Source organism: Perna viridis, chromosome 15 (genome assembly GCF_037379345.1).
Source record: "Perna viridis isolate PV_CMFRI_1.1 ecotype Kerala chromosome 15, ASM3737934v1, whole genome shotgun sequence".
Lineage (NCBI taxonomy): Eukaryota > Metazoa > Mollusca > Bivalvia > Mytilida > Mytilidae > Perna > Perna viridis.
Genome location: NC_142459.1, coordinates 5,018,321 through 5,036,936, shown reverse-complemented (window position 1 = coordinate 5,036,936; position 18,616 = coordinate 5,018,321). Strand labels below are relative to the sequence as shown.

Genomic DNA, 18,616 nt, shown 5'->3' with positions numbered 1-18,616 from the left:
TAATCCAAACACATAATATAACAAAACATTTGCTGCGGTTTTGGATTAATACAGTGGATAGTAATCCCTTGATATTGTAATGCACTAATATAGAAAATGTTATAGGTAAATATATGAACTGTTATAGATCAAGGATTGATTGATCGATTTGTTGATGTTTAGCGCCAAAGCAGCAATAATTCAGTTATATCCAGGCGGTTAACATGAAATAGTTTTGTTTGTTTGTTTGTTGGGGTTTAACGTCCGAGCAGCAATATTTCAGCTATATTCAGACGATGAACATGAAATTGATGATAAAATGAACATGAAATTATGATGAAATGAAAAACGGATGGGACACAAGGACAATGGGGTCGACAAATTTTGATTGCCACAGGAAATAGGGAGAGGTGGGTAGGGTCGGGCAATTTAGCCTCCTGTGGCGGAGCCCTATGGTTCTTATTCCGTGAGAATACCACAGTAGGGTTCTTTAACGTGCGAGGAACGTGGCAGCTTTCCCAGCACGGTGCACCACTATGGTTTGCGGTCAGGTTTTCCGTATTATAGCCTGACAACCCCAACATGTAACACGCCAGGGGTACCCCATTCCACCACCTGGGGCACACATCCCAGTTGCTCTGTGGGCAGAGCGCCCTAGCCCCCGGCTAGGTTTCTGAGCACTATTTAGTCGCCTTTTACGACAAGCTTAGCGCTGCTTCAGGCCTATTCTTTTAGCACCTGGACCTGCACTGGGCGACATGAAAGAGATGACAAAATGAACATGAAATGATGATGTGATGTAAAATGGGATAAGACACAAGGATAAAAAGGTCGTCGAATGGAAACCAAACCCAAATGAGCTAGCTAAAGCATGAATACTTATTCATATTTACATTATACCTTTCTTATTTATGTGTAATCTGTAAGATGATTTTTTTTTCAGTATTTAATCAACGATTAAATATAAAGAACTAGTGATCAATTGTGTCGTAGTATCAAGGACAATAACAATGTAAAGAGGAATAATTCTAACAGAAATAATGAAACAGTCTTAGTCAGTGATTTTTAAAATATTATCGGTGTTCTTGTTTGGATTTAACTGCTCCGTATATGCATACAGTCGAAGTGAACAATGCTGAATTATATTATTTATTCATTAATATAAGTCATTAACATTATAAATGGCTCCGTGAGAAAACTATGCAGGCCTATCTAAAAATGATATTGTCAATAAAATATGGATTAATAATAATTGATTAATTGTTGGGGTTTAACGTCCGAGCAGCAATATTTCAGCTATATTCAGACGATGAACATGAAATGGATGATAAAATGAACATGAAATGAAAAAAAGGGGTGGAACACAAGGATAATAGGGTCGACGATTTTTGATTGCCACTAGAAAAAAGGTGAATGTGTAGGGTCGGGCAATTTAACCTCCTATTGCGGAGCGCAAAGGTTCCTACTCCTATCGAATACCACAGCAGGGTTCTGTAACGTGCGAGGAACGTGGCATCTTTCCCAACACGGTGCACCACTATGGTTTGCGGTCAGGTTTTCCGTATTATAGCCTGACAACCCCAACATGTAACACGTCAGGGGTACCTCATTCCACCACCTGGGGCACACATCCCAGTTGCTCTGTGGGCAGAGCGCCTAGCCCCCGGCCAGGTTTCTGAGCACTATTTAGTCGCCTGATACGACAAGCGTAGTGCTGCTGCAGGCCTATTCTTTTATCACCCGGACTTGCACGGGGGAATAAAATATGGAAAGAAAACCTTATTATTGCAAAACGTTTCTTTTTGAAAATTTAAAAATAACGGAAATATGGCTGCCATTTTGTTGAAGGAAATGACAATGAAAAGTCGAAATTTTTCAAGGTTTTTTCTTTAAAACAAAAAAGCGGCCATATTCCAGCCATTTTTTAAATATGCAAAAGAAGATCCAAAATCAGGTATTATATTGTGTAATCCTATAAATTCCATAATCTAAATCAATGTCTTTCTATTGAGTGTATTCAACTTAACTACACATGACAAAAATTATTGGTTTAAATAATGACCCTGAAAAGCATTTTGACCTTGAATTTGGCAAAAATTTAGAACTTTTTTTCACCACATGTCAACTCGCTATATTTCCTAAAGTAACATTTTTTTTAATAAACTTGCTAATAAGTTGACCTTTGTATTATAACTAGACAACAAGTCATGCTGGCATTTCGCAAATAACACAAAATGGGTACCTTGAAGTAGCCATCATTAGATGGATGAGTGAAAATGCATTTTCCGAACTCTAGCTATCTCATCTCTTAAATTGAAATATGTATTATGTATATATGCATCTTAACATGAAGGTGAATACATGTACATTGTACATATATTACAAAACCATAAACTTACCCATTAATGATTTAAAGACATCTTCAATATCTAAATTACCTCGTTTCATTTTAAGTACGGCACACATCCTGGTATAATCAACTCAATTGCACGACAATACTGAGCTGTTGCAAGTTCACCCATTCTAGTTGTACTACAGGATACCTAATACATTAGCTAACATATCATCAGGTACCGTTCAGTAAGCATCAGTCAAGAGAACACTTGACATATCGTATGTTTAGAATTAAGTGAACATTCAAGGATGACAAAGAGTTGCTATGGGCTCTGACTTGTTTAATCTTAGAATTTTGCTTTTTGGCTATTATTTTGATCAAGCAACAAAAAAAACCAAACAAACAAAACCAAAAAACGAAAAAAAGTAATCACATTATTCTGGCTTCGAACTTTTATCAAAAATATATTCATTTAAACACGTAGTGATATAGCGGAAAGAACGGTGGATACTCAGATATGTCATATATCGTAGTTATTCCGTATCGTCATCCGATATTCGAAACTGATCACCTTTGCGCTTTGCTAAATATGACGGAACGGAGGTTCAACCCGGGCTTACAAATAAAAAATCCAGCATTTCCTGAAGAAAACTGCTATTTGTTTGAAGTAGGACTTCATTCCTTAACTTGTCATTTTTTGTACTTTCATTTCGAATTATGAATGCCTAAAACATGAGTTTTACTACGCAGACTTTTTTATCGCGTTAGAACTCTAACAAATAGGCTTCTGGAACAGGGTTATGTTGCTACAAGATTGAAGTCATCACTACAGAAGTTTTATGGTCGTCATCATGAACTCGTGGATCGTTATGTTGTATCCATCTGCACCATAAAAACTGATTTATACAACGGTTCAGTTTTCCTTTCCTCGTTTTCTACCCCGGACTTGACTTTTATGAGCAACTCGGCGGGTGTTTCTAGAAAAGCAAAGGACGCTTATCCTACCGGTGCAACTGGTCCATGCTCCCAGTTTTTAGTGTAATCCGAGTTGCTCATTTGCTTTTGTTACTATGTATGTATGATTTTAGTTACTTTATGTTATTTATTGTGTATGTCTGTTTTCCATGTCTGGTCTTTGTCCCTGGATTGCATTCTTTTGATTACCGCTATAAACTTGGTTCCCTTGATTACTCTCAACTTGATCATTTAGGCCGGTTTGCCCATCAAAAACGCCTTTGCCAAAACTGAGCATGTTGTGTCTTTTTCGACTAGAACAAGCACGTGACAAAACGCCAAAAATATAACATTTTAAAAGATATATATTTAATAATGGGTAGAAGGGAAATCTAACTATTTTCTTATCTAGTTTATGTCTCACTCTCTTCAGCATTAAGATTTATAGTTTATAAAGAAAATGTTGACCACTTCATCCGTCAGGCATAACTCGTCATAACTAGATGTCCATTAAACATTCTAAATGTACACATGGCCATTTGCTATTTAGTGATCCTCGTCCAAAGTGCATCCATGTGTTTGCTCCTTTTCCATTAAACATGTTCCTGTATGTTGTGTACATTTTTTTCCTACATCAGACGAAACTAGTTTGACTGTGACAATATACTTTATTTACTCTAAACCGTTCCATCATAAGCCATTATTGATTTCTTGCAAGACACATGGTTTATTTAATACAGTTTAAATTTCGATACATGTTTTTTGTTCTATTTTTATCAAACTTTTCAAGTTTTATTGAAATGAGGTATCTTTGTTGTTAAATGTCCTAAATCTACTTTTATGTACCTTTTTAATGTGTAAGTGGCATTTTGTTTTAATTTTATTTTTTATGAATTAGATTTCGTTCTCATTTTTAATGTTTGCAGATTGTTAAATGTTTTTGCTGTGATATGGCCCTGATCGACGAAACGGCATTAAACAACAGTCAACCAATCATTTGTATTTACCACATTGTCACAATAGTAACCGATAAAAAAATCAATCGTTATAGAATATAATCATATACACAAAACACAACTCATCAGGGTTTACCCAGGAAAAGAAAAAGTTTAATTATAATTTCCTGCATAACAACCTAATCTGATTTACACTGCATCTCCTATGGAACAACCTTGATTTAAATTTGAACAAGTACAATTTACACAGACACTGTACATTTCCTTTCAGCAATAGTAACATGTAGGTATTGAAGGTCTAATTTATTACAATACATCATAAAGGATGCATGGCTCTTGCTTATCTGAAATCAGTCACTTGAATAGGCATGTTGAATTTTTGTTTGTTTGTTGGGGTTAAACGTCCGAGCAGCAATATTTCAGCTATATTCAGACAATGAACATGAAATGGATGATAAAATGAACATGAAATGATAAAAAAAAAGGATGGGTCACAAGGACAACAGGGTCGACAAATTTTGATTGCCACTAGAAAAAGGGGGGATGGGTAAGGTCGGGCAATTTAGCCTCCTGTGGCGGAGCGCAAAGGTTCCTACTCCTATCGAATACCACAGCAGGGTTCTTTAACGTGCGAGGAACGTGGCAGCTTTCCCAACACGGTGCACCACTATGGTTTGCGGTCAGGTTTTCCGTATTATAGCCTGACAACCCCAGCATGTAACGTGCCAGGGGTACCCCATTCCACCACTTGGGGCACACATCCCAGTTGCTCTGTGGCCAGAGCGCCTAACCCCCGGCTAGGTTTCTGAGCACTATTTAGTCGCCTTTTACGACAAGCTTAGCGCTGCTGCAGGCCTATTCTTTTAACACCCGGACCTGCACGGGGCGGCATGTTGAATTTTAATGTTGTTCATTGTTATGAGGTTCGTTCTCACTGTTTTCTGATATTTTGTGTAAAAAATTTCAGCCACTAAATAAACAATTGCTATCACTTTCCACCTCAATAATAAATAACATGTATATCAGCTCTTTACCTATGATATTCGAACCATGCATTTTAAATTATTTGTTTAGTCTTGGATACAACAGGGGTTAACTATATTAATTACATACGATTTAACTATGAAGTTTAATAGAACACAACAGTATTTTTTCTACACATTATATTTCAGCTAAATTGTTACTTCATTCGATCTGCTCTTGGACACTTTCTTCCTGTTCGCAGCTGAAATATAGATAATTGACATAAAATTGGCTCATAAAGATTGCTAAACATGGATGTACAAATACACACTGCTGTTAAAATGTATTACATGATACAATAATACCTGTTATATATATTTTATCTAATATGCACCAATCTGTATTTTTTTTAAGGAATAACCAGCATTCCTCAAATTCCTCAAATCATAAAACTTACAAAAAATGTTCTTGGTTTGCAAAGCTTTAATGACAGTTTAGGAACATTTACATTTCCAATATTTACAGTGTACATTTAGTGTGTGTTATATGATACTGAATTAAAAGTGATCCGTCTTAAACGCACTAAACTACTGTAATTTTAAATGCGTTTTTACAGCCGCGTAGTATTTAGATCCTAAATGTTGCAATGAGTTAACTATCACTGAATTTCTACTGTGTGCTTTTTTACTTTAATTTTCACATAGCTTCTTAGAAATTCTGTTTGTGTCATCAGGAACTGCGTACGTTTTTTAACACAGTAATCATGTATAAAATTTGGATAAGTGGAAATTAGAATCAGCATATTTTGTTACCATTTGTCCTTATTTTTAAGCAACAATACAGATGATAACGATAATACCAATGATAACCACAGCCACTCCGGCAACAGAAGCGGACGTTATACCAATAATTGCTCTGAAATTGAATGCGAAATAAAATCAACCTTTTTTTTTCGTTAAAAATAATTGTAACCAACATAAGAAAATCCCCGTCTTGTATTATCTTTTTTTACTGATCGTTGTTTATTGTCTTTTATCTGTGTAATAAAATTTGCAGATATCGCTTTTAACATATCAAATGTGGTGATAAGAGTTCATTATGTTCATTTTGTGTAATTGTCGTGTTAATGTGTTTATTGTTCGCACATTTTAAATGAAGCTCACTGGCACTTTTTAAAAAAAAATGTCCTACAGTCAACGCTATTTACACACCGATAAAACATCAAAAAATGAAACATTCAATTGAAATAAACGCCATCTTGCTGTTTTAATTTACCAAAATAAATACATTTACCTATGAACCATTCAGTGCGATATTGAGAACAATAAAAGCAATAATGCCAACTTCTAAATAAATGTCAAGAAAGTACGCCATATTTCCAACAATGAACATAATAAGGTAACAAAACATATTGATTATGTCAAACCTCGGGCAGCGTCAGGACATGCCACTTCTTCATCTTCCAGTGTATTTTTTAAAGTCAATATTTTCTTTTTCCGGAAATGGTTCTAAGAAATCTGTTGATGAGTCGTGTGTTGATATAAAGTAATAAGATTGCTAGGAGTTATTGACTAATTGCATTTACTTAATTTGTTTGGTTTTTAAGCTAATTAGGTGTCGTAAGTGTGAAATTGATCGTAAATTATGACGTCACAATACTATTTTAGGTTGTGACGTCATTACTTACGATCAACTTTACACTTACGATTTTTTTTAAATCGGCGTCTGCTCTTCAAGAAAGTAGATCTTTACAGTATCATTCAAATTTTAGTATAAGTACTCCCGATATGAGTACAGAAAGAATACCATTGATTAAACGTGACATATATTACTTACTCTGAAGATAATGCTGAATCAGTACAGCGTTCTAAAAAAGAAACAAATTAGTATTCTAATACGGCGGTTATTCCTATAGCTCATTTATTATTTTAGAGGGTATGATCAATGCAAATGATATGACCCGCGCTACATCAAACTAAAATCATGTTATACATGGAAACTGACGTTATTGGGAAAGCATTCGAAACCGAAAGGGAGACTTCTACCATAAACATATATAATTTTTTTCCCGAAAATATCATTTTCAGAGGAAACCAAAATCATCCTTGTGTCCTACCCCCTTCTTCATTTCATCATCATTTTAAGTTCATTTTATCACGCATTTCATGTTCTTCAATCAATCATTCAACCAATTGATAACATCATTGATTACCATTTATGATAAAAAAAAAATACCTTATTTATGGAAGTGACAATACACAGTATTTGTATTTGTGAACTATCAATTAAGATCTAACAATGATAATATTTCTTAACTCTACTTCAAAAATACCACAATTATTTCCAAAGCATCCAGTGGCACATGTGCAGAAGTAGTTCTGAACATTGTTTGTTGCAGTGCATGTTCCATTATTCTGGCATGGCTGTGAAGAACATGGACACATATCTGAGGAGGTAAATTAACAATTATTACTATAATGAATATCCGTATTTTGCTTGCATTTTGAGAAAAAGTCAACGATAAACAACGAAATATAAATAGGTAGTAGTTGATCCTGCCCTATACAGCAATATTATTTAATACTGAAAATGTGCTATTAAAACAATACATTGGACATACCACAGTCCTTCCCGAAACAGTCAGAATCACAAGTACATTTATAGTCTATTCCATTATTCGTAGCGTTGCATATTCCATTATTCGAGCAGGTTTGATTTTGGCATGGACATCTTTCTGAAAAGAAATATTATCAGTCATTATCGATATAATTCTTTGCACGTATTTTAAAGGAATTAAAAGTATTTTTCGATATCATCTTTCAATTTGTAATAACCATTCCAGTTAACATTATAACATGCTTCCTTGTGTTACGAAATCCATAACATCAACAATACTCAGCTACAGGGAAAAGCATCAAAAGATGAAGACATCAAATAATTAGATAAACTATCATTACACCATGAGAAATATAAAATGCATGAGCCCCGTACTTTAATCATGGACTTTTTAATCAGGTGGAATTTTCATGTTTTAGAAGTTCTAACATTTCACGGTGGAAATTGTTTTGGTGTTAATCTGCGTCTTCAGTCACCTCTGATAATTTCATAATCGAAAACTGAACTATTCGAGTGAGAGTTATTTTCGCGGATATTTGTAAGCGTGAATGCAACAAAAATAATCCTACGCCAAAGTGTCAACCTTAACAGTAATGTCAAGAACATTTCAAAACCTTGTATCTACATTCTACACCAATTAGTCTCGTTCGATTAAAGTTTCAACACATTTCATTTTTTTTTAATTCTCGAGTAATAAGTTTTTTAACAAAATATTTAAAAAAAAAACTATTTTTTTAAATATTTTGAGCTTTCTTACACATTAAAATATTTTGATTTTCCTTAAAAATTAGATATTTTTTTTGCAAGAATCAATAACGAAAAATACACAGAAAGTAATTGATAAATTCTTAATAAGCAATATCCTGTAATACTGAAAATTTGAGCGAACTTAAATTGAAGAAAATACGTTAGACCTATCTCAGTCTTTCCTGGAACAACCCGATTCACAAGTACAATTATAGTCCATTCCGTCATTGGTAGCATTACATAGTCCATTATTAGAACAAGTTTTATTTTCACATGGACATCTTTCTGAGTAGAAATAGTAGCAATCATTATTGATTTAATTCATTTCATGTATTCCAACGGAATTTAAAAGTTTTGTTTTCGCATACTGTCATATTTCAATTTGTAATAACCATTCCAGTTACCATTATAACCTGCTTCCTTGTGTTACGAAATCATAACATCAACAAGATGTAGCGACGGAGAGAAGGCCTCAAAAGATGAAAACCTCAAATATTGCGATGAAGCACGTGTAAAATTCAGTTTTGAAAAAATATATGCAACTAAATTGCATTAAAAAAATGCAAATGATAATATCTTAGAAAATTGTGAAATGCTGCTCATATTTTTCGAGAAGTAACATTCATCAGCAGCGTTACATAGAAAAATCTAAATCCTAAATTCAGTTGTATCAAATAACTAAAAACATAAAAAAACATTGAACTACAATAAGTCAGCACCAAGGTTCTACCGCGTGCAATGACGCCTCTGCGTTTTAGGGATATTAAACTTTGTTATATTGAAATTTTTAATAATTAAAATTATATGTAATTTTGAGTCTGTCTTACTACAAGGCTATGAGGTTTAATGTCCCAACGGACTTTTCTTTGGCAGAGTCTTAGACGTAATGACTATTAAATTCCAAAATACCAGCTGCATAAACATTGCAAGAATCTGTTTATAAAAAGCTATTAAACGATGAAAAATATAAAAAGACCTGAGCCCCGTGCGGGTCCGGGTGTCAAAAGAATAGGTTCGTAGCAGCGCTACATGTAAGCTTTTCGTAAAAAGCCGACTAAAATGTACTGAGAACGCTGGCGACCACAAACCATAATGATGCTACCTGTTTGGAAAGATGCCACTTTCCTCACACGTTAAAGAACCCTCCTGCGGTATTCGATAGAAGAAGGAACCATTGCACTCCGCAGCAAGGGACTAAATTGTCTGATCTTATCCCCGTTCCATATTTCCAGTGGCCATCAAAATTTGTCGACCCTATTATCCTTGTGTCCCATCCAATTTTCCATTTCATCATTTCACGTTGATTTTATCATCCATTTCATGTTCATTGCCCGGATGTAGCTAAGTACTGCTGATTGGGCGTTAAACAACAATCAATTAATCAGAACCCTGAACAGGGGTTAGGGAGCTCTGCCCATAGAGCAACTCGGTTGTGTGCCTTAGATTGTAGAATGGGGTACACAAGGCATGCTACATGCTGGATTGTCAGGCAATAATGCGGAAAATCTGACGCAAACCATAGTGATGCAACGTATTGCAACATCAACTTTTTTCTATATTCATTTGTATATTAAAAAAGTACAGAGGGTTTAAATAATGAAAATACTTTATATCTTAGAACCACTTCCGGAAAAGGAACGTATTGCCCGGGTTATATTTTCACGTTTAAGAAGTTCTAACATGTCACTCTGGAACATTTTTTGTGTCTTTGTTTTTTTGGTGTGCGGTTAGGTTTTCAGTATTATAGCCTGACAATCCCAGCATGTAACATGCCAGGGGTACACATTCCAGTTGCTCTGTGCGCAGAGCGCCTAGCCCCTGCCTAGGTTTCTGAGCTCTATTAAGTCGCCTTATACGACAGGCTTCGCGCTGCTGCAGGCCTGTCCTTTTAACACCCGAACCAGCACGGGGCTTTTGTTGTGTCAATCCAGGTCTTCAGTCACCTCTCATAATTTCATGACCGAAAACTGAACTATTTTTGCAGATATTTCTCACCGTGTATTAGTAAAAATAACCCTACACCAAAATGTCCACTTTAACAGTAATGTCAAGAATATTTCAGAACCTTGTATCTACATTCTACACCAATTAGTCTCGTTTATGACAAAACTGCATAGCAAATGTGTAAATTATTAAATTTTTAACGCCTTTCAAATTTTGATCCTCGAGTAATAAGTTCTTTAAAAAAATGTATTTTTTATGACCTTTCTTGAAATATTTTGTGTTTGCTTTCACCATATGTTATGTTGAATTTCCTTAAAATTTCCTTTACATATTTTGCGAAAAATCAAAGATGAACAACGAAAAATACACAGCAAGTAATTGATAAGTCCTTATCAAGTAATATCCTTTAATACTGAAAATTGTAGCTTATATTGAAAAAAAGACATTAAACATACCACAGTCTTTCCCGAAACAACCTGATTTACAAGTACAAATAGTAGTAATCGATTTAAATCATTTCATGTATTCTAATGGAATTTAAAAGTATTTTTTCGCATGTTGTAATATTTCAATTTGTAATAACCATTTCAGATATCATTTAACCTGCTTCCTTGCGTTACGAAATCCATAACATCGACAAGATTGAGCTACGGAAAGAATCATCAAAAGATACAGACCACATATAATGAGATAAATCATGTATCAGCTTTTGAAAAATAATATCTGCAACTTAATAGCATAGAACTTTGAAAACTGTGAAATGCTGAACATTTGTTTCGAGACGTTACCGTTTCTACCATTTGCAATGATGCCTCTGCATTTTAGGAATAACAAAAATTGTATTTTGTTAACTGATAGTTATAAAGTATATGATGTAATACTGGGCTGTGAGGAATAATATCATCGGGGACTTTTTTGCATTTTGCAAAAGCAGTGGCATGCACTCAGTGGTTATTGAATTTAAGATATGAATTATACAAATATTTCAAGGATCTGTTTATAAAAGCTAATTAACGATGAAATTATTACATGCGTGAAATATTTTTTTTTTTAATCTTCAGTAATGTATTAAAACAAATACCGAGGATTGAAAATGATGAAAATACTTTAATCGTGGAAATATTGGCGGGGTGATATTTTTGCGTTTTAAAAGAACGAACATTTCTCGGGAGAAATTTTGCTTCAATTCGGGTCTTCAGTAATCGACAATCTAACAAATTCGCAGGTATTTTATCGGCGTGGATCTAGAAAAAAATAACCCCACCCTACAATTTCTACTATAACATTAATTTGTAGAACATTTCACAGAGCACTGGTCGTCTGGCCAATAGGTACACTGATTAATCCGGTGTATGGAAAAAATAAATACAAAAACTTTTTTGGATTAGATTAAATTAAATATACCGAAGATGTTTTCAAAATGCTGGAATTTATGATTGACAATATATCTGTTTACGCGTTTTTGACCAAACGGTCGGCATTTCAAAGGGAACAAACTGTGCTCCTCTACTTGCTGACCTATTCCTTCACTCTTATGAGGCTGACTGTAAAGCTGATCTGATCCGAAAGAAAAAACATCGTTTAGCTAGATATTTCAATCTAAGTTTCCGCTATATAGATGACGTACTATCGTTAAAAAATCCTATTCAGGAATTTTATATACCCCAAAGAACTTGAGATAAAGGATACTACAGACACTATGAAGTCAGCCTCATATTTTAACCTACACTTAGAAATCGATAGTAAAAAAAACTATTATTTCACGACAAAGGTGATGAATTTTCATTCGACATGTTCACTTTCATTTCATCTGTGACAAAATCCATTCAGACCTTGCGTATGGAGTTTTCATATCACAACTCATACGTTACGCCAGAGTTTACCGTCATTGACTTTTTGTATCGCACTTGACTTAGAACCGCGTTATGTTACTACAAGATTGAAGTCCTCACTAAAGCAGTTTCATGGTCGTCATCATGAATTCGTGCATCGTTACGGTAAATCCATTTTCCCCATGAAAACTGATTTGTTCAACGTATCATAGTTTTCCCTTTCTCTTTCGTCTACCGCGGACGTGACTTTTCTTATGAGCAACTCGGCGGGTGTTTTAAAAAAAAAATAGACAAAGATTACCTTACAGGTCTATGCTCCAAGTTCTTAGTAGAGTCCGAGTTGCTCATTTACTTTCGTTGCTTTGTATGTGTTATTTTAGTTATATTGTGTTCTTAGTAGTATAGAATAGTAGCGACTCTAGCGCGCCTCCGTTCGCGTCTCTTAAAAACTCGACGCTCACGAGGGCCCCCTCGAATCGCTACTATTCTATACTACTACAAGTAAACATGTAAAAAAAAATAAAAATAAAAAAAAGTGTGAAATGTAACCAAGGTGGTGGGACTAAAACATGGGAGTGATAAAATATTAATAAATTTTATACAGTATAATTGCCACAAAGCCTAACACAACACTTCCAAATATTATTGCTTTTTTGTCATCTTCATGTGTGTTATTTTCAGGTTCTATGTTTTTAGTTACTTTTAGCTTCTCTATTTTAGGCTCTGGTATAGATTTCTTTGTTGGTGTTCCCGATAATTGTATAATTTTAGCCGGAGGAATTGTTTCATTATTTACACTGTTATTTACTCCAAGTTTTTCTTTATTAGTTGCTACTACAATCTTATTATTATAATCTTTAATTTCTCCAATTCTTAATTCCATATCACTAGGAGTCATGTATAATCCAATTCCATAAACGTAATCAACTTTACTTCGAGCATATTTTAACATGTTTTGATATCTTTTAATTTGATTTGGTAAATCTAGTGGACTATTGATAGCATCCTCAACGTTTACAAGGAATTGTTTCTGTGCATCAAAGGCCGTTCCACTTCCTAGTATATCTGTTCTAGTTTGTGATTGAGAACCCAGTATTGCCCAACAATATGTTCTTATTGATTCATTAATACGTTCAATTCCTGCTCTAGTGAAACCATTAGAGGAATCAAGAATGAATGTAGACCATAAATCTTTAACTTCATCATTTATTTGTTCAACATTTCTAATATGGAACTTTTTTTATTCTAAATAATCACAATCAAAAACACCACACCGTCTACCACCTGACACCTCAGATCCAAATGTCATTCTAGAAAAATCTAAATGTTGATACGTTCTTGAAATAATATGTTTATTTGATTCATCATGCCTAAAATCAGTTCTATGCCAAGCTGTATGTCCTGTTGTATGTACTACACCAAGACCGTAACTAATTCTCCAATCTGTATTATGATCTACATTAAATTCTTTACATATTCTCTCGTAAGCTCCTCTGTTATAACTGTTATCAAATGCATTCCAGTTTTTATCTTGTGGTAGAGCAATTGATAATTCAAAAAGTATTCTTCTAGTTTGATAGTAAAAATGAAACAAGAATAAAGATCCAGCAAGGCCACCAGCTTTTAAATGGTTGTTTGAATCTATACCACAACCTGTAGTTGCACACCATATTGCAAAGTTTAGTTGATTTTGCCAGAATTGCATCCAATCTGTATTCCAGCGTGTAACTATTTCTTTTGATGTAACACATGGTAGTACATATTTTTCAAAAACATTAGGGAAATCTACTTCAAAACTTTTTCCATCTGATGAAATGATAATTGATTGATTTATAATATCAATTATTTTTTTATTAAAAGAATCACCTTTATGGTATATAGCATTTTCGTTGTATACAAATTCTTTTCTCATTTTTAAAAAATAAAAATGTATCAAACAATTTCCAATATTGATAAAACGATAAACTTACAACAATATATAGATAATAAATGTGGAACAAAAAGAATAGGAATAAGAAGTTTTACTTATAATATAGGGTGGTATAATATAGATAATTCACTTTTTCGAATAAGAGGAGAAGATAAAGATTATTATATTACAAAGGGATATTATAATATAGATGAACTAATAAATGAATTTAAAAGAGTGAATGAAAATGTTACTTTAACAATTCGTCCACAGAATGGTTTAATGAGTATTCATCATCCAAGGGGTATTTGGTTGTCTCATAGTCTTGCAAAAGTATTAGGTATGGAAAGTGGGTGGAGTGTGAGTGATAAAAGTATAGATTTAGCTCGTTATAAGAAATTATATATTCATCTTGAACAAATAAATAGTGCTCATAATTTCCTTGATGGGGCTCCTAGTAAAGTTCTTAGTGTTGTTCCTGTTGAAAATAAATCTTTCGGTGATATTGTTCATATAAATTTTAGTAATCCTGAATACAAACAATTATCGCAAGGTGATATTTCAGAATTAAGTATATCTGTTTGTGATGAGAATAATAATAAAATAGATAACCAAGGGTTACCTATGAGTTGTGTATTAGAAATAATATAATTAATATATAAAAATGAGTATATTCGGAAACCAAACAAAAAAACATAAAAATTATATTACTATTTAAACAGAGTATAAAGGACATCTTAAAAAGTTTAATCATTTTTCATTTGGTAATGGATGTAAGAAGGAAAATGTTGGTTATGTTATTATTCTTCCTTCAAAAATTATAGGTATAAGTATATCATGTGATAGAGAGTCATATTCAGAGGACGTTATTGTAGCAATTTCTATTAATGGATATATTAAAAAAGATTATAGTATATCTCTTAATAACGATGAAACAAGAAATAATGTTATATTTAATAATCCATTGTCTGTTAAAGCTGGCTCGTGTTTAAATATTGTTAGTTTAGAAAATTCCAAGGCTAATTGTACAATTGTGAGTATACTTTTAGAAACATAAATTTAAACTTTAAAAATGAAACAACCTACAGCTCCTGATTTATATCCAAATTAAAATCCAGATTTAAATATAGAATATGTACAAAATTATAGATTAAATAAAATAATGGAAATAGAAAAAACTTTAATTAATGAACGAGAAACTCGAAAAGGATTATATAAAAAATATAAACGCGGAATTAATATTACTGATGGACTAGATACTAGTTTAATATCCACATCTGTTATTTTAGCAAGTGTTGGTTTAGCTTTTCCAGCTATGTTACCACTAGAAATTGCTGCTGTTTTAAGTGGTGGAATAGGTGTATGTGTTAAATTTATTAGAAGGAAATTACATGCAAAATCATTGAAGCATTATGAAACTAAAACTTTAGCAGACAGTAAATTAAACAGTATAAAAAATTTAATATCAAAATCTTTAACCGATTCATCGATATCTGAGAATGAATTTAATCTTATATTAGATGAATTAGAAAAATTTAATAATATGAAAAATAGTATACATAAAAACCAAAAGTAATAAGTGATGAAGAAAAACAAAAACTTATTGATGAAGGAAGAAATCGGGCATTAAGTGAAATAAAAAAAAATGGATTTTAATAATTGATCCCCCTCCTAGTTATGATAGTTTATTTTTTGAAAGCAGCAGTATACAATAAACCAACAACCAAAACAAGCAAAGCCCATAAGTTATGGTTTATGTGTGATAATTTTTTACTTACATAATCATTTAAATTTAAGTAAGTTCTTACTGCCCGACTAGTTCCAGCTTGTTTATTATACTCTTTATGAAAACTGTAATACTAATAAAGTTAGTTCCACCTTTTCTTGATATCATATTGATTTTTATATCATCAATTACACAATATAATATCTTTCCATCATCTGATATTTCAAATTGGTTTAAATTAATTTCACTAGGACTAATATTATATTCCTTTAAAACAAAATCATAAAAAGCATAAACAAGTTTCTTTTTCTGTTCTTTAAGCTCGGCTTCCCTTAATTCACCTCTTAAATGTTGAATATTATCACCTGATTCATTAATATTACTTAATAGAGGATCCGGAAGCAGTGGAGTAGTCATGATCGTCATCATCATAGTCATCCCTATCAAATGCTATATTATCATAACCTCCTTCACCCATTTTTTAACGCTAAAAAATGTCTGCATTTGGAGAAAAATTAAATCCATATAGGAGAATAACAGAACCACGAGGTATAAAAGGTATTCGTCAGAGTGTTGTAATAACTAATAATCCTTCAACTATTGACCAGAATCAGCAGTTATTAGTGAGATTCCCCAATCTAAGTAGTAATGATGTTATTGTTCCTGGAACAACCAGGTTAGCTTTTGAAATTGAATTAAAAAGTTCAACAGATAAAAATGCAACAGTCTATCAAAACCTAGGAAGATCTATAGTTAAGAAAACAACAATAAGAATATCGGGAAATGAAGTGATGTCAATTGATGATAGTGATATTTTTCATTGTTATATAGATTTATGGAAAGGACCTTCAGAACGTGCAAATATGGCATACCAAGGAATAGGGAAAAAAATATGTTAAAACATAGAGTAGGTGCTGATGACGCTTCTACTAATGAAGGAGATGAAGCTATCGCAAAGGCTTATGGAAATAGATTTTGTATACCTCTTGAATTTGAATTATTAGAAACACACACACCATTTTATCAGGCTGGACTAGGAGATAGACTTGAATATGAACTTACCTTTAATGATTATAACAAAGTAATTGAATCGACTGACACAGCAGCCTCATATGTTATTAAAAATATTTGTTTAGAATTTGATATGGTTTCTGATGTTGAATTAGCGAGACAAATTAGATATTTAACTACTAATAAGATGGTTATTTTATATGATAGAATACTTAGACATAGGAAATTAGCTAAAAACAAATCTGATACTCTTTGGAATATTAATCTAAATGTTCCAGCTAGAAGTATGAAAGATATTCTAATGTTGTTTGAGGACCCAGATAGAACATCAACTGAATCTTTTTACAATCGTAACATTACAAAAGTAGAAATGACAATAGAAGGAGTCCCAAACCAATTATACAATCAAGGAATGAAAGCATATCAACAGTGGGATGAAATAAATAGATTTTTTGCTTTGAATTCCAAACGAAATAAAGAAACAAATATTATTATAAAAGATTTATATTTTACCGATACAACACTAGAAAAATATCTGACAGACAATTTTGCATTATGGTTAGATTTACGTTCAACAGATGATAACTCATTACATGGTTCTGGAAGAAGAATTGAAAATGCATCAGAGGGTATAACAATACAAATAACTAAAGAAGCAGGAAAGGATGAACCGATAAACCTGTATATGTTCGTTATACAAGATGCTCAGATTAATTTTGAAGATGGAAGATTTCGAGAAATTGTCTATTAAAAATGGAATTGCCTAAATATCCACATTGTTCAATTATTTGTGGTGAAACAGGCTGTGGAAAGACTGAATTTTTTTTAGACTTATTAGAAGAAGAATATTGTAAGGTGTTTAAATATATTGTTATACTTTGTCCAACTATTGAATATAATATAGCATACAAAAATCGTTCTTGGATTGGTGATGTTAAAAATCCTAAAACAAAAAATTTAATAATTGTTAATCCTATTGTAAAAGGTGAAAAGAAACTACAAGAACTACTAAGATTTTTCTTTAACAAATATGCTGGTCAACCAACATTATATATCATTGATGATTGCAGTGCAACAAAAGAATTAACGAAGAAAAGGGATATGCTTTCTGAACTTGCATTTTCAGGAAGGCATGCAGAACAATCAGTATGGGTTATATCCCAAAGATATAATTCTGTGTTAAAAGATTTAAGAGAACAAACAAAATGGTTATGCATGTTCTACACAAAAGACAGAGATAGTTTTGATAATTGTCTAAGAGAGAATGATGTTATTCCTACTTTAGAAGAAAGGCAAAGAATAAAGGAAGAACTGAACAAAAAGAAACATCGTAAATTAATTTTGAAAACTGATCAACCTACTAATTATTGGGTAGTTGAATAAGTAATGCTTAAGTAATGCTAAAGTAATGCTTAAGTAATGCTAAGAAATGCTTCAGCAATTTAACAAAAAAATAGCAATAAAAAAGCAATGCTATTAGAAATACTAACAATTACAACAAATACTGCAGTTTTATCATTAGTGGGTTATGTAATATTTAAATTTTTTAAATTTAAAATGGATGCTGAAAAAATATTAAGCGAGTGTGTTGAAAACATAGATACTAATAATGAAGATTTTGAACAAGTAAAAAAACGTGAAAGA

General features: G+C 32.6%; 1 protein-coding gene across 1 annotated transcript in view; it reads right to left on the bottom strand.

Moving 5' to 3' along the window:
* Nucleotides 1-4,397: 4,397 nt before the first annotated feature.
* Nucleotides 4,398-18,616, bottom strand: part of LOC148596663 (uncharacterized) — a 35,414-nt gene continuing 21,195 nt past the window's right edge. Inside the window, exons 5-9 of the mRNA XM_088563396.1 lie at nucleotides 7,808-7,921; nucleotides 7,520-7,633; nucleotides 7,024-7,054; nucleotides 6,000-6,102; nucleotides 4,398-5,449 (exon numbers count right to left, since the gene is read on the bottom strand). Of these exons, the coding sequence (XP_088419522.1) occupies nucleotides 6,015-6,102; nucleotides 7,024-7,054; nucleotides 7,520-7,633; nucleotides 7,808-7,921 (347 nt within the window). The 3' untranslated portion in view covers nucleotides 4,398-5,449; nucleotides 6,000-6,014. The remainder of the gene's footprint in view (nucleotides 5,450-5,999; nucleotides 6,103-7,023; nucleotides 7,055-7,519; nucleotides 7,634-7,807; nucleotides 7,922-18,616) is intronic.